We start from the raw sequence: 16,253 nt of genomic DNA on the forward strand, positions 1-16,253 counted from the left end.
TCTACGGAGCCCCTAAAGGGACACTGACCCACGCGCGAGAAACCTTTACCCGCCAGCGTAAGCCTAAATTATGGTTCCGCGTTAAAACGACGCAGAGCCTACGCCGTAGGGTACGCGGCAACGCGCACCTACGCCGTAGGCTCTGCGTTGGTGTAACGCGGAACCATAAATCAGCCTTGAGCAGCACTGAGGGAAGAGGGGAGGGGTGGAGGGAAAGCAGGGCTGCCGTCCCGTCTTCGCATCGCCTTCGCCGAGAGTGTCTTGATGATTTGCAATTACAGGCTGAGCCTACCGTTAGTTTTTAAACTGTAAATATATAATTTTTCTACTTTTACTGTGACCACCAAATAATGTTGTTTTCCTGTCCTCCACCTCATCCACAACATCTCGATCTCAGTCTCCGTGAATTTTAGTGGCACGGTTGCTCGACACGTCTCATTCATGCCAAAACAGGCTGAAGGAAACCACTGCGCATGCTCAGCAGGCTCATTCATATGCAAATACTACTTTGCATTGCCCATTTATGGTATGAAGTGGGCGTGTAGAGGGCGGGATATGAGGCGAATTCAGCTGCGGAACCTTCCAGCTGGACTGTGATTTATAAAGCGAACATTGCGTGCAAGTGTGCGTGCACAGGGTTTTATAAATCCGGATTTATTTTTGTGCCCGCCATTTTGGCTTTTGGCTTTACGTGCACTTTTAGTATGAATCCTGCGAACTCTTTTATAAATGAGGCCCCAGGTGATTTGTGTAATCATGGAGGTTTGGACTTATGTGATAAGCAGATTTAGCACAACATCCATATGGTTTTAAAAAAATGTTCAAAGACTAATGAGCCGTGAGTACTGGAGAGTAAAACATTTTGTTTTAAATAATCCAAAGAATCGCAAAAGTATGAAGAGCAAAGGACACTAATTTCTGCATTAAACATCAATCTAATACCACCATGAATATCCTACAATGTCAAGGCATGCCATAGCTGCGACCCTCTATGAATTTTGATTGAATTAGTATCACTACTTTGAGTCAAAGATTGGTTAAAAAATAAAAAATAAAACTCTTGAAAATATCTGACCAGTTTATGAAGAACTCGTTTTTCAAGCAGTGCTAATAAGATAAAAGCAAGAAGGTTCTGCTCATTCTACAGGATAAAGCATCAGCAGCATTTTCCATTTTTAAACCAGTTAAGGCCTCAAAGTTGAACATAACTAATGACCTTTTCCTCAGCTGACTTTGAATCCCTTTGGTTCCCTCTCAAAAATCACATTTACACTCTGAAAAACACTTAGTGAATTGCATCGACAACCTCAGTAAAACTTGTTTGTTGAGTCCAAGAAACTGACGTCCTAAACTTAACTTAAGGACAGTGATAGAATATTTTTCAAAGCAAATGAAGGCTTTTATTTTTCTGATTAGTGCACACACACAGACGGCTTTGTCAGTGATTAACCTTGTGTTGTTTATAAAAAATCTATCCTAAAACGGTTGAGTACATTTTGCCATTTCCACAGAAAAAGTAGTAACTAACCTTGTTTGTTGGAAGTTTAGAGTTGAAGTTCAATAACATTTGTCACTGACCGAGGGCACTGTATTTGTTAGATCATTGACAATTCCTGAGCTGAAAATAAGTCCATATTTCACAAAAGGTGTGAGAAATTCTTAACTCCAAAGAAAATTGTTGTGATTTTTCTCTAAATAGATTTTTCTAAAACTCACGTATTGGTCACATGATCTGTGATCAGTGATGTCAGAAGACAAACTGCCTGAATACAAAAAAACGCAGATAAAAGGCAGAGACGGGATGTGGCGGAGGAGAGGAGGGATGCATAGAAAATAATTAGGTAAAAAGTGTATAATAACTTCTTATTAGTGTTACTTTATTTCATTTCTCAAACTCCACGTATTATTTCAGCAACCATCTAAAACCCCTTGATGATTCATGGCAATGTCTTTTTTTAAGTTCATTAAATTATGAGAGTAACAAAGAGTTCAATGTGGCTGGAGGCTTGAAAGAACGATACATGTCTTTGTGTTTAAAGAAGGTGACAAAGGAACCGGTAAACTGAGTGTGTGTGCAAGAATATCTGTGCAGACATGCGTACATGTGAACTTGTGAGCATGTGTGTGTACACACAGTGCTTCACAGTGCAGATGTGGCCAAGCATGAGATTGGGCTGCTAATCACAAACACGTGGCCACTGATCCTTACATTTCATTTTCTTTCAATCCCAGCCCTCTCTTCTTATCCTCCTTCTTCCTGTCGCTTCTTCTCTCTCTTGTCTTTCCCTGCCCTTCATCACATTCTTGCATCCCCTTTCTTTCACTCCATCTTATTTTCTCTCCACACACTTTTATTTTCAGTAGTTAAATTCCTCAGCCTTAAACTCTTATTTTCCCAGGCTGCTCCTTTTCTTTCTAGTCAGCCTTCATTTTCATCTTTTTTTTCCTTCTCTTCTCTTCCATTCTAAACCTGAAAGTTTTCCCTAAGGCTTACATTTAATTCTGTCCTTTTAAAAAAAAAAAAATCAAACTAAGGACGGAACAATTGCAGGAAAATGGTGCAAAGACTTCCCAAACAATTAACCAGATTTTACTTCCCTTTTCATGCGTTTCTTTTCACTCACAAGCATCTTGCAAGTTGGTTGATGTCTGTAGTCATTTCAGTCAGCCATTGATAATGGTGGCCCTCTCCTAATTAAATTACTCTGTCTCCATCCGCTCCCTATGCTCCATGACAGAAAGATGAAGTATTAGCAGAGGGCCAACCAGCTGTTTTCTCAATTCTCCTTTTTTTTTTCTGGCAACCTAGCATCTAAATAAATTAAGGTTTTTTATATTCAGTTAATGTGGCTTTTGTTATCAAAAGTGGAAATTGTGATTAATATAATTGCATGTTCATGTTCTAAATATAAAAGGGCATATTTAGCCATCAAAGCATGTAAAACGAGCATGTACAGAAACAAATTTTAGCATGTGCAAACCCACCCAAGTATTCTCCCACATCAACAGTTGGAGTAGTGAAGCTCTGTCTTTTAATCCTGTGCCTGTCCAGAGTCGTTTGTTTGGATGTAATGCCTTTCACCAGCTGCTTGAACTCATCCACCATCATGATGTGTCTCTATTTGTCTTTCTCAAAGGCCTGGGGCCCCATTTATTAAAACATCTTTGGATTTATATGTGTACTTCTCCTCATGTCAGTACCCACAGAGTCCTAACTGTCAATTTGCTAAATATGCTGAATATAAAAAACCTTGTGTTCGTGGGTACTGAGGATCTCATTTGTAACTCGCACACCTGTGATGTATAAATCTCAAGAGAATTTATACTGACTCCACCTGTCTAGTGATTTTTCTCAGATGGTGCCGACAAGAAGTTGAGGGGATAGCTGTAGGCCAAAAGAAGACGGCAAACTTTTCGAAAACCATTTCTGTGAAAGAGTATCCTAATACAAGAGATTTAACCCAAGAGTAAGTGTAAAGTATGAATAAAAATAAAATGGTTGAAATAAAACAACAGCTCAACCAGCGATGGACAGAAGGGATGCATGGATATATTAAAAGAAAAAATATCTACCTAAATTGCATTCAATAGCAGTCATATTTTTCAATCGGTGTCCCAGGGGTGCCACTGAGTTCATTTTCTCCAGATTTTGATCCCCTGCATGTCCTTTAGTCCACTACAGTTGGTGGGATGCATTTCTTTGCTCCCCACATTCGCAAGAAAAATTGGAGAGACTTATGTTTTATGTTGAATATGAATGTTTTCTTGATTTAGAGGCTGCTAACCAATATTTCAATTCAGAATCTAGATGTACTGTATGTGTATGCACAATTACATTTTCTACTGTATGTAAGACCACGACTGCTTCAATGCTACATGATCAAAGTCATCAAATGACTGAAATCAGGTTTTCCAAAAAGCTTTAAAGCTTTTCTGTATGACTTTTAATATTATTTACTGATTCCACCCTTTATGTTAAATGATATTTATAAAAAAATAAATAGATAAAGCTTAATTGTTCGTGTGTCTTAGAAATGCTAACACAACACTCACATTGCATCGGTCCTGAAAGGTAAAAGCATGCATATAATTCATCAATTAATGGGTTAATATGTTGCAGATGGGCCAATGGATTACATAGCTATTATTCAATACTGTGTAAAAGTCCCATGCAGACCTAGATGGTCTATCAAAGGTGAAATGTTACAATAAGGATTTAACTTTTCTTCCTATTTTTTCTCCTTATTTTTTGTATTTGGCAATACTGGTGTGATGTGACAGTGAAGCTCAATCAAGTTATTGTATTTTTTTTTTCAAACCACACCATGTATTTCTTATAACTAACCCTTGCTTATTTATAAATGAGCAAAACGTATTAACGATTAAAAGGAAACATAAAAGAGTCATACATGAGGAGATGACCCGGACACAGCAGGGACATCTAAAACAAAATACTAATATGTTTACAATAAAAAAAGATTAAGATTAAAAAATTAACATAAAACAGAAGTGGAAAGGAGAGTTCAACATAGGGGCTATAATTAACATAAAAATAAAAAAAGTAGACATTGTCATATCTGTGAGTAAATGACTGGAACAGTCGAACCATCTGCTGAATTATTGATGAAGTGGTTCCTATTGAATAAGATTGGCAAAACTGGTATTGTAGGCATATTTTATAGTTTCCATCTGTTTTAAGCTGACTTTTAGCTGAAAATATTTGTGTACTACTTCAATCATGTCACTCAACGTCTCAATGCTGATATGAAATGTTTGATGAGACACAGACAATCTGACGATCTGCTGTCAGGGTGGGTTATCTAGTGAGAAGAATTTTATCAGCTTCAGTGGTGCACTTTTCATTTTTCCCTGGTTTGTTTTCAAGGCTTTATTCTTTTTGTATTACTTTTATAGTTTACTTTTGATAGTTCTCCTTTATTGTGAGCGTTATCCCCTGATCTTTGTCTTGGTACGTTTTCCTTTTCTTTGTCTCTTCCTCAGAGGTGATGTCTTGACCTTCTGCTCCCTGTTCTCACACCTATCACACCTATCTCACCTATCGTCCTCCTGTTTCCTCTCTTCTCCCTGAACATCTGTGTGTGTGACAGGCAAAAGAATGGTGACAGTCCCCCGATGCTGCTTTCCTCGCCTACCTCCTCCCATTCTTCCTCTTTTTTGGGGCCGAGCGCCTGTTCATCTGCTCTCACTCATTCACCTTCTATCCCCTCTCCACTCCCTCTTCATCCTCACATTATCCTGTCAACCCTTTTCTCACTTTTCCTCTTTCTTTCTCCTATCACAATATGTACGGCAATTCATATATATATATATATATATCCCATTTACAGTGTGTGTGTGTGTGTGTATATATATATATATATATATATATATATATATATATATATATATATATATATACTGTAAATGGGATATTACTATGTAAAATAGGGGAGGAGTTAACAAGTCTTATGGCGGTGGGGAGGAAGGATTTTCTCACTGTGGGATGGGTGACCTGCATTGCCCATCAATGTCTGAACAATGTTATTTGAGTTACAGCCTCTAAGCTGTCGAAATCCTCGCCTACCACCGAGATTGCTTTTCTGATCATCTTAATGAGTCTTAATGAGCACGCCATCGCATAGAAAAACAAACCAGCCAACACAGACTCGTAAAACATTATTCAGGCTCTGAAGACATGGTGTCCCCATAGGAATTACGGTAGTTCAATAGTGTCTAATCTGACCACACTTGTTGGTAGCAATAGAGTACTTTTACCAGCCAGGTTTATTGTCAGTGTGCACTCCTAGGTATTTGTAGTCCTGAACAATTTCCACATCCACCCCTCTAAAAGACGGGGGAGCGATTAGTTCTTTGGTTGATGTTGAGCTGTGGCTTACTCAGCTGACACCAATCAAAAAACTTCCACAGCCATCCTATATTCCAAGTAATCCCCTTGCATGATACAACATTTCTGCAAACATCTGTCTGTGTTGTACCTGTGGTCAGATGAATGCAGGGTGAAGAGGAATGGTGACAGGACTGTTCCCTGAAGAGATCCAGTACCACACAACACAGTGTCAGGCACACAAGCCTGTAGCCTCACATGTTGTGGCCTTTCTGTCATATAGAACATAATCCATGAAACCTACGGAGCTTGTACCTGCATGAAAGGCATCTGTTTAGGAGTGTGGATTTAGAAAACCACAAGATCTTTGGTTGAAAATGGCTGTGGAACTCCGATTTGTTCAAATTACTTGAGGTCTATAAAATCTGGGCAAGTATGGCTTTATAAATCTGTTGAAAGGAATCTCTATGGTCAATTCTATCTATGAGCATTTATAGTTTTAGACATGGAATTAAAATTTTAAACATGATTGAGGAAGATTTCTACAGTATGCATCTGGCTCCCCGATCACACTTTTTTGTCTCCAGTCTATGACTGCATTTGTCCACCTTACTTCTCTTGTCTCTGCTTTTCCATTGCTCCCCCCATCTTAAATTTGCGCCCCTCGGACCTCCCCTGACCCAAACATTGAACCCTTTAGCTCCAAGCTCTACAAACATGCTTTTCTTCCTCCCTTTCTTTCTCTGTTTTTTTTTAAGCAGTGAGATTTTTCCAAGAGGCTTTTCATCACATTTACACTCTTAAAAAACAGTTTTTCTCCTCTCTTTCAGTCCAATTTCCTTCTTCTCATCCGATCTTTTTCATAACCCTTAAATGCTAATCTGCCTCCTTCTTCATCCTTAGTAATGGAATTTAGATTAAAAGATTACTGCAAACTATTACATTTTCTAACTGTATTTTGTATGATTTAAACCAGTGGTCCTCAACCTTTTTTCAGTGATGTACCCCTGTGAAATATTTTTTCAGCCAAGTACCCCCTAACCAGCGCAAAGCACTTTTGGTTGTAAAAAAAAAAGACGTAAAACAGAGCACTGTGCCATCAGTAACTGATTTATTAAACATAAAAATATTGCTGCTACCCTTCAACCACGACTCCATCGTTGGTCCAAGTGATTGACAGGTGAAGCCAAGTGGCATTTGACAGGTTAGGTGGAACGATCCTGGTGTGGGGGATACTCTGCGGTTTTAGGATAATAAGTTGAATAGCCTACTCCTGAAGATAAAATTCATTTTATGAATTTAAACTTATATTTTCCTCAATTATTTCTGAAATATTTATTTTTAATGGATTTTTGCATGGATGCTACTTTTTAAATATATGTATATTTTAAAATCTCACGTACCCCCTGTAGTGCCTTCACGTACCCCCAGGGGTACGCGTACCCCCATTTGAGAACCACTGATTTAAACAATATTGTGTAAGCAAAATCTGTGCACAAACTGACACATTCGTGCTTGTCAAAATACTCAAAACTGCTCTTTTGGTAGTACTCACTCAAGTATGAGTCTCTGACGGCCCCGTCAAACCATGACGATTTACCCAGCATTTGCCAACCTCTAGAAGTATGTATCAAAACTTGAGGTATCAACATCTTGCATCATGCAATTGGGTTCATACACAGCAATATGTGGAGGGAGCTGAAATATAAATGGTTGTTGAGGTCAGGTGACTTGGTATGGTAGGGAAGACTAAGTACAGCCAAAACAGTTAACAGCAACATGGTGATGTTTCATTAAACTCAACTCCCCAGAGGGAAGTGTGAAATAGCTGAGGTGTGGAGCTCTGCTTCACAATCTGTGATAACACATGCCAATTAAACCTTGTGTGTTTCTCTTTTATTAAAGTACACTTTTTGAGCTGGATGTCTTTTTTCTTCATCGGCTTATCAGTCGGGATTTGGAAGTCTGACAGGATATTATCATTTTCATTCTCCACCACTCTTGGAGGTATCGCCCACCTATATACCATCAACAGTAGGAAAGGATGAATGGCACATCAGTCACGTGCCCATAGGTTTTGTGATGTCCCATTTTGAAGACTCTTTTTCATCATAAGGCATGTCTCTATATCGCCCAGGAAGCCAATGGGAACATACTGTAGCCACAACAGATCAGTTAAAGTTAGCTTTGGCGTAGCGTTTACCCAATGCTGGGTTAGAATAAACTGACGATTACTTCGCTTAGCTTTGTAGCATGGTGATGACTGATGAGGAAGTGGAAATGACTAACCATGTGCTGAGCCCCCTGTCAATCAAAAGGCTATGCTTTATATAAGGAATGAATGTTGGTTTATGTATCATTTCACATGGATGTGAAATCAAACAAGAGCCCAAAATGATTTTTGGAACCAGGCCGTTTTTTTTTTTTTTTTGCCTATTCTTTGGCAATTGTCCTGTTGATCAGCAGTTGGTGTTTATCTCCTCTGGTGTTACTTTCAGTTGCCTTCTGAGCTGCACTTATGTGCGTACTTATCTTGGTGACTATGATGCCTGACAGGAGGGTCCCTGTTGGACAGACGCAGGTTATTGGTCAGTAGCTGGATGGGATTGTCTGTTTTTGCCCCTTTCTAGGGATCCTTTATGATGTGGTCAGTGCAGCTGTAGGTTACCCAAGCTGGATATATATACGCTGTCATTTGAAGCCACCTGGAGTCTAAATATCCTTCTCTCTTTACACTCTTGGTCTTTTCTGTCATCTTCTTTATCATTTCCAACCCATCTCCACTCATCTCATCTCCGGCTTCCCCAGTATTAGGCCATGAAATCCCCTCTTATCACTTTATCTTTTTCATTCTGTCATCTGTCTCTCCTGTTTCCCTTTTCTGGCCTGGTCCTCTCTCTCATGTCCACATATTGTCAGTCTGTCTGACACCTCATCCTCCCCTCTTGTGCAAAGCAGCACATTGTGGTGGTCATTGTCTGCTTAACTTGCATTCTTGATCTTGTATACTCCTGTCTGTTTACTCATCACTAACACACTATCCCTATATCTCCCAGACCCAATTCCTCACTTTGAAGCCCACACCCTCCAAGCCTTCTCTCCTTTGATAGTGTCCTGTCCCCTAAGGGGATGGCTTCACTCCAATGCATTTTTGAGGTATTGATGTTTCCATTGATACAACCCTGGTAATCTGCCAAGTCTGGAGCTTGAGTTTAATGGCTATGTGAGATGCAGGATTTATTTTTTCTTCTTTTTTATGAGAGGGGGTGTTACACTGCACACTTTAGCATCCTTTAATTTATCATATGATTGTCAAATTTTGTGTATGACACTCTCCTTCACTTGTGCTTTCTACTTATTTGTGTCTCATCTAAGTGTCTTTTTAAACATGTTCACAGAGTCAGAGCTACACTGACTAGTTCACAGTTCTTCCAGCTCTGTTCATCCTGATAATCATTTCATCAGTCACACCCCTTTCAAGTATTCCTGCAATTCTCCTGTGTGAGTGTACGGTTACAGTCCCAGCCATTTGTTGCACAATCCTAAATGAGAAAAAGTTGTCATTAAATGGAAAATGCAAATAACTTTTTTTTAAATTCAATTTTCCTTTTTAGCTTTTACTTTTATTTATTTGCAGACAATATGAACCCAAGCTATTTAATTGTTTTTTCTGACCAACTTTGTCATTTGTTATTTGCATTTCTTTTTACATCATATGTCAAGATGTTTCTAAAGAAGTTAATTCATAGCCAGTTTAGGGATTGGAAAATTGAATTATTGCAAGAACATGAAGTCATCAGGTGATTGTAATCAGCCTTTCATGGATGTTACTTTTGTACCAAATTATGAGTCTTTGAGGAGCAAAGATGGGCATCGGCCTTTTCAACAAATTTGATTGAAAAACATTCAAATGTTTAGAAGCAATGCGCCTCAGAAATCTGAAAGGGTTTCATTAAACAATTCAATCAATATGTGCATAAAGGGCTAGGCTACAAGTCAAAGCTAAACACCCATGATCTCCTATTCCTCAAAGACTTCAACCTCAATGACCATCACACATCAGTAGTTGATATAATATAATCTCATGGGCTGGGGAGGACTTTGTAAACCTTTCTCACCTTTCTCTCAGGACAATATGGAGCTACATTCACAAAGGCCACTGAAAGGTTCAAAACTGCGAAAAAAAATACTTTTGTCCGCTTTGTCAAGAGGCAGCATGAACATTTCTAGTTATTTAGAGGCATCTGGGATGTATCCATATCATTTTCAGCAAAAACTCCAAATAACAGGTTTTTAATGGATATGGTATGGATTTGTACTCGTGCACTTGGCAAAAGGTCATTTAAACTTCTCTGTTGGCAATATTAATGTAGAAAGGTATATCGAAGAGTAATATTTGTTAATATTTATCAAAAGAACATCTTTTCCAGGAGGCAGGGGCATCCATGTCTCTTTTTGTTAAACAGCACTGTTGAAAAAGCATGTTGCACACATTATAATGGCATAACAAGGATAATAGCCTGGCCTGTTAGCACTCTGCTTGCAGCGCTGACCTGCCCCCTCTCAGAGAATGTTTGTAGGATTTTGATGTGAAAAATGTGGCACCGCCCCACACTGCTACACATCTGAAGACATGCTTGTAGAAAGCATGTAAGAAAAAATAATGACTGAAACCTGACTTGGGATTGTCAATGCCAGAAGGCCTTTTACATTTTGTGAGACTTTATGGCAGAGCACGAAGTCAAAGCAAATTAAATATTTGGTGCATTATTTATTTCATTTTTAATTTGCAATTTATGTTCATAGCATTCTTTGTTTTGGGCTTGTATTGGTATATTTTAAGAGGTGTGTGTGTGTGTGTGTGTGTGTGTGTGTGTGTGTGTGTGTGTGTGTGTGTGTGTGTGTGTGTGTGTGTGTGTGTGTGTGTGTGTGTGTGTGTGTGTGTGTGTGTGTAGAAAAATAATTGACTGTCCTTCACATTTATTTCGGTGACATTTTCTCCTATCACATGTTGTTTGCCCTAAGAGTAGTCATTATTTGCTACAATTGTGGCATTCCCTTTAAATTCTTCAAAAGAAATTTGTGTCACTGAGATTGTTTGCAGCTTATCTCCGCTCTCCCTCTTTTACACAGTCGCCTTTGTCTTTCATCTCAGCACCATTAAATCTGAGACTCATTTAACAAGGTCCTGGAGAGTTTGGCTCTGCCTCAGGTAGACTACACGAGGTGTGAAGGGTGCAGGTTTTAGAGGTCACATGAGTGTTTTTCTGGCAATGAATACATAGCTTTTAAGTTTCAGACTGTTGTAAGTATGATGATTGCCACTGAGCGAAATAAACACAGCTATGTACTGCCAACATTGTAACCTGGGAAGGTGCCACTAAAATACTCTTCTTTGATATCTTTAGAGATGATAATTTTCTTCAAAGTACTATATCCCCTGATGGAACATTTTCTGACTTTAGTGCGTCTACCCTTGGAGACATAACCTTCAGCTCAAGGAAAGTCAGGATTCTGACAACCTTGTTACTTCTGTGCAAAGTGGGACAGAAGATGTCAAATACTTCCACTTTCAACTTCAGGAAAAGAAAGTTCCCTTGGGCACATTTTCCATTTGACAAACAACCAAATAACTTTTTTCTTCTTTCAGTTTTTTTATTTTATTTTATTTTATTTTATTTTATTATATCTCGGATTTGTGCACTAAAAATGAAATGTGTTCATACAGATGTGGTTTAGTGGTAAGCACTGTTGCCTCACACCAAGAAAGTTCCTGGTTTGATTGCCGTCAGCGGTGTGGAGTTTGTTCCCTCCATGCTTGTGTGGGTTTTCTTCAGGTAGACCAGCCTCCTCCCACAGTTGAACAACGTATTTCAGGTTAATTGTTGGTTCTAAATTGCCCATAGAAGTGACTGTCAGTGTTTGATTGCTTGTCTATTTGTGGTGCTGTGATGGACTGGTGACCTCTCCAGGGTGGACCCCTGCCTTTCTCCTGAAGAGAGCTGGGATTGGCTCCACCAGCTCCATGTGACCCTGAATAAGAATACATGGGTATAGATATTACAGTAAATGGTTGGATGTATGTTCTTACTCTGCACTCGAGGATGCAACTATTAAACCGGAGCTAAGCTGGGAGTTATAACCATAGGCAGGTGAAATGAGATGAAGTGCACAACAGTATTTGCATTTTTACTTATTTCCATTTTACTGGGTGCACTGAACAGATATCCTGTTGGGCCACTCCGGCGCAAACCCTGCACAACTACTAACACCATTACTCAAATGAAATAGCATGTATCAGGGTTTGGCCCTTCCTGTTTTGTTTTGAAGCCTGTGTCTTTGTGTTTCAGTTCTGGTTTGACCTTCCTGTTCCCCATCTGCCCTGATTGTCTGCACCTGTGTCTCGTTAACCCTTGTGTATATCTGGTCTTGTCTTTCTCTTGCTCCCTGCTGATCCGTACTGTTTGCTCCCTCCGTGATTTCCCTTGCTTGGTAGTTTTGGATTCTTGTTTCGAGTTTTTGCCATCCTGCAAAGCAGCGCCTTTTGTTAGTTTAAAATAAATCATCATTTTTGGAACTCCTGCCTCCTGATCTCTCCTACATCTGGGTCCGAACAACAACCAGCCCCTTTCACACAGAGATTCCGCAATATTGGTGTAAAGAAGTCCTGCCAATACGCCGCCTTTGTTGGTTCACACAGAACCATACAACGCCGGCATAACGCCGCTCCCGTCTGTAAATTCACACAGCATGCCGGCGTTCCGCAATCAGAGGCGTGACGACAGCGTCAGCGTCTAGTGGCATGCCAGCATGCCGGCTGTGTCATTCACACAGACCCCGTTTCGGCTCTGTGACTACCTCCGCTGCCGGCTTATTGGTGGGGCCACTTGGCCCCCCCATTCCGCCTCCGTGACTTTCACACAGAAAAGCGAGGCGGCTTAAAGGCGCAACGTTCCCGCCTCGAACTGGCTGTGTGAAAGGGGCTACCGTTTCATAACAGCACAAGCTTTAAATACAAATTTCCTTTGTGTTAGGCTTCTGGAAATTGTTGAAAATGATCACCACTACAGCAAAAATAATAAAGATATTATATATATATATATATATATATATAATATGTATATAATCTGTTGACTGTCCTCTTATTTTCTCTGTCCCCCTCTCCTTTTTTCCTTCTCAGTACTTTCATTTTCAGTGATCTTTCCCTACAACCTTAATCCTATATTCCTATATATCACAAGCACAGACCTCCCTACAAGCATTCAGCCTATAAGGCTGACACATATATAATAAAATGCACTGAAATGATACTACAACTGAATGCACTTATAAGTACAAAGGCTTTCTAAGTGATGCTTGATGCTGTAACCTTAAAGGTGGAGCATTTCCTACCAGTTCACCAAAACCCCTTGCTAACTATATCTTGGCATTTTAATTTGTTGCAGACTCATAGAGCTGCACAAAACATAATAAATCCCTTTAGAAAACACACATATCACATCTAGCTGAGAAGTGAATACAATTGTTTAAAACCTGTGCATCTTTTCTGTGAGGTTAACTTTTCAAATAACTTTTATGTGGTTTGAATTGCACCTGGGATGTCAGCTGCTAACAGGCACAGGTTGCTTTATTTTTTATTTGTTTTAATTTCTCTAGGCACTTCTCAAAGCAAAACTTTTATCCAAGCTGGACTTCTGGCTGACGGCTTTAAACCGACGCTGCTTTCAGCTTAAACTCAGGGTATAACAAGTTAAAAGAGAAATTAGGCTTTTTGCTCATATAATTTTAAGGTTCCCTAACAGCCCCACCATCCTCACTTTGGGCCCTAGGTGGTCATTTTCCCTCTTCTCCCCAACATGATACGCTTCTGAATAGATAATGTTGTGCCTGCATTAAAATTGTGGTCTCATGAGCTGTAGCGGACACCCCACCATTTAGAAAATGTCACCTAATGTCTCACATAGTGACATTAAAAGGGAGGCTATCCTGAAATGTCATACACACTAATGGCATTTGCCTTTAAGTTGAGATGTCTGCTCTTTTGGAGAGTGTATAATTATATCATAATGAGGAGAAATTACTTGTCATTCTTGTGAAACATCTTTATAGTCAGCTGGGTTGGCCACCCCTTTACAAAACGCGTTTAATAAAAGATTGATTCTTCTGTACAAGTGGCTGTCTTGGAGCAAATGTCTGGGTTACTCTGCTGGACACTAACCATTAATAACAGGATGAACTATTGCCTTGCAACTATGTATTCCCTTTGAAAAATATGATAATGGGAGTACCATGCTGTGTCTGCCTATCCTAAGCTCAAGAGCTGGTCTGCCTCGAACAAAAGCAGTTTCCATTTTCTTTTTTATCAATATATATTTATTTATTCCGGGACAAAGCCGTTTCATTGTTCTCTGATGTAATAAATGCCTTTGATGTCCCCGTCATTATAAAATGTTACTGACTCCACAGGTGCTGGTGGATGGTCACCTCTGGACAGCGACCATTACCAGTGGCTCCAGGTGGACCTCGGCTCCAGAAGGCAGGTTAGCGGCATAGCAACGCAGGGTCGCTACAGCAGCTCTGACTGGACGACGCGGTACCGTCTCCTCTACAGTGATAAGGGAAGGAACTGGAAACCATACCACCAAGATGGAAATATTTGGGTAAGTGAGTAACAACTGCTTTAGTGTCTTCAAGTGTTTATTATGGTAGTACAGTCACCCTACACAAAGCAAAACATCAGGGTATCAGGGATTGGTCTATTAAAACTTTTTCAAGTTGTGTACTGAAAACTTGGCATGCAATGACTCCATCTCATTTTCAGATAAGATTTTTCATTTCTGAATTGCTAGACTTGTTTTTGGCAACTCTGACAACACATCTAGATTAATTAGAAAGGTTTGGTTTTACCTTTCTAATTACCTTTGGTTTAGTTCATTGTACCTGAAAACATGGTAGAATTCTGTTGCGTATATTAAAGGTATTGTGACATCATTTTTAACATGCTTTTAACACTATTAAAAGTCTTGGCCAACATCCCTCAAATGTGTCTAAAAGAGTGTAACAAGAAAAACTTCACTCTAGTACTCCATTCCTGGCTTTTTATTACAGTGTTTTTTTGCGCCGTGAAAAACGCTTCCTTTTTCCCCCTTTCCTGTCAATCATTGCGCCGCTCCTCCTCCAAACCTCCTCCAACCAACCGCTACACACTTCTGCCAGCGTCTCCACACACACGCGCGCACACCGAACCACAAACACCGACACACAGCCCAGACAGGGAGACTACAGCCCGGGGATGAAGTCCAACCGGGACCAGAGGACCGGGACCGCAGCTCCCCGCGAGCAATACGCTCACAGCGGCGTCGGAGAGTTAAGCCGGGAGCGACAGGCGAAGCATGCACGGAAAAGCAGCAGGGCGAAGCAGACAGTCCACAGCAAACAATCATAAAAATATAGGCATGCAAGCAGCAGGGTCCCCTTATCTTAAGTCCAGTCAGTGGCCGCGGGTCTTCTTAGCAGTTGTCCTCCGGTTATTAGAACAAAAGAGGCTCTAAACAGCTCCGTGTTAAGCCTGATTTATGGTTCCGCGTTAAATCGACGCAGAGCCTACGCCGTAGGGTTCAGCGTACGGTGCGCGCCGCCGCGTAACCCTATGCCGTAGGCTCTGCGTCGGTGTAACGCGGAACCATAAATCAGCCTTTATGGTGCGCTGGATAGGAGAGGAGGCAGGGAGCTGGGTGGAGGGGGCGGTGATTTAGCGGGTCGTTACGTAACGATCCGCCACCAAACCAGGTGCGCCATTTTTGCACAGTTATGCGGAAAATCCCAGAAAGCACACAATACACTGAATGTTAAAAGTTCATTGTTTTTTGGGTGTAATTGATGTCAAGACACCCAACAAAACACAAAAAATCAAGAAAAATGTGTTTTTCATGTCACAATACCTTTAAGATAACCCAGAATTAAGTCTTTGGCCAAGTTTTATTCTCTACACCAGCGGTCTCCAACCCTGGTCCTGGAGAGCACCTATCCAGCATGTTTTAGGTGTCTCCCTGCATGAACACACCTGATTCTAATCAATGGTCGTCATTAACTCGTCATTAAGGTCTGAACAGTTCTGTTGTTGACACAGCTCCTTGTATCATGGTGTGCTGAAGCAGGGAAATATCTAAAACATGCTGGAAAGGTGCTCTCCAGGACCAGGGTTGGAGACCCCTGCTCTACACTTTGTGGTCCAAGTCAAAATCATTTTCAGTTAGTTTTCAGTCAGTTTTCATGCTTAAATAGATGAGCCTCGAAATAATTGTCCTGATAATGTTATCTGATACAACCTTTACTCAAATTTCTTAGAGAACAAATAATATTGGTTGGAGGCCCCATAATTCAAAAGCAATTATCTGTTTTCAAAAAT

At 40.2% G+C, this 16,253-nt stretch overlaps 1 protein-coding gene across 2 annotated transcripts in view; it reads left to right on the top strand.

Annotated features, from left to right (window-relative positions):
• The window catches only part of cntnap2a (contactin associated protein 2a), a 412,736-nt gene that overhangs the window by 178,656 nt on the left and 217,827 nt on the right, over positions 1 to 16,253 (top strand). For both annotated transcript variants that reach the window (XM_061713895.1, XM_061713896.1), the window contains exon 3: positions 14,312 to 14,505. In XM_061713895.1, the coding sequence (XP_061569879.1) occupies positions 14,312 to 14,505 (194 nt within the window). The remainder of the gene's footprint in view (positions 1 to 14,311; positions 14,506 to 16,253) is intronic.

Source organism: Cololabis saira, chromosome 22 (assembly GCF_033807715.1).
Source record: "Cololabis saira isolate AMF1-May2022 chromosome 22, fColSai1.1, whole genome shotgun sequence".
Lineage (NCBI taxonomy): Eukaryota > Metazoa > Chordata > Actinopteri > Beloniformes > Belonidae > Cololabis > Cololabis saira.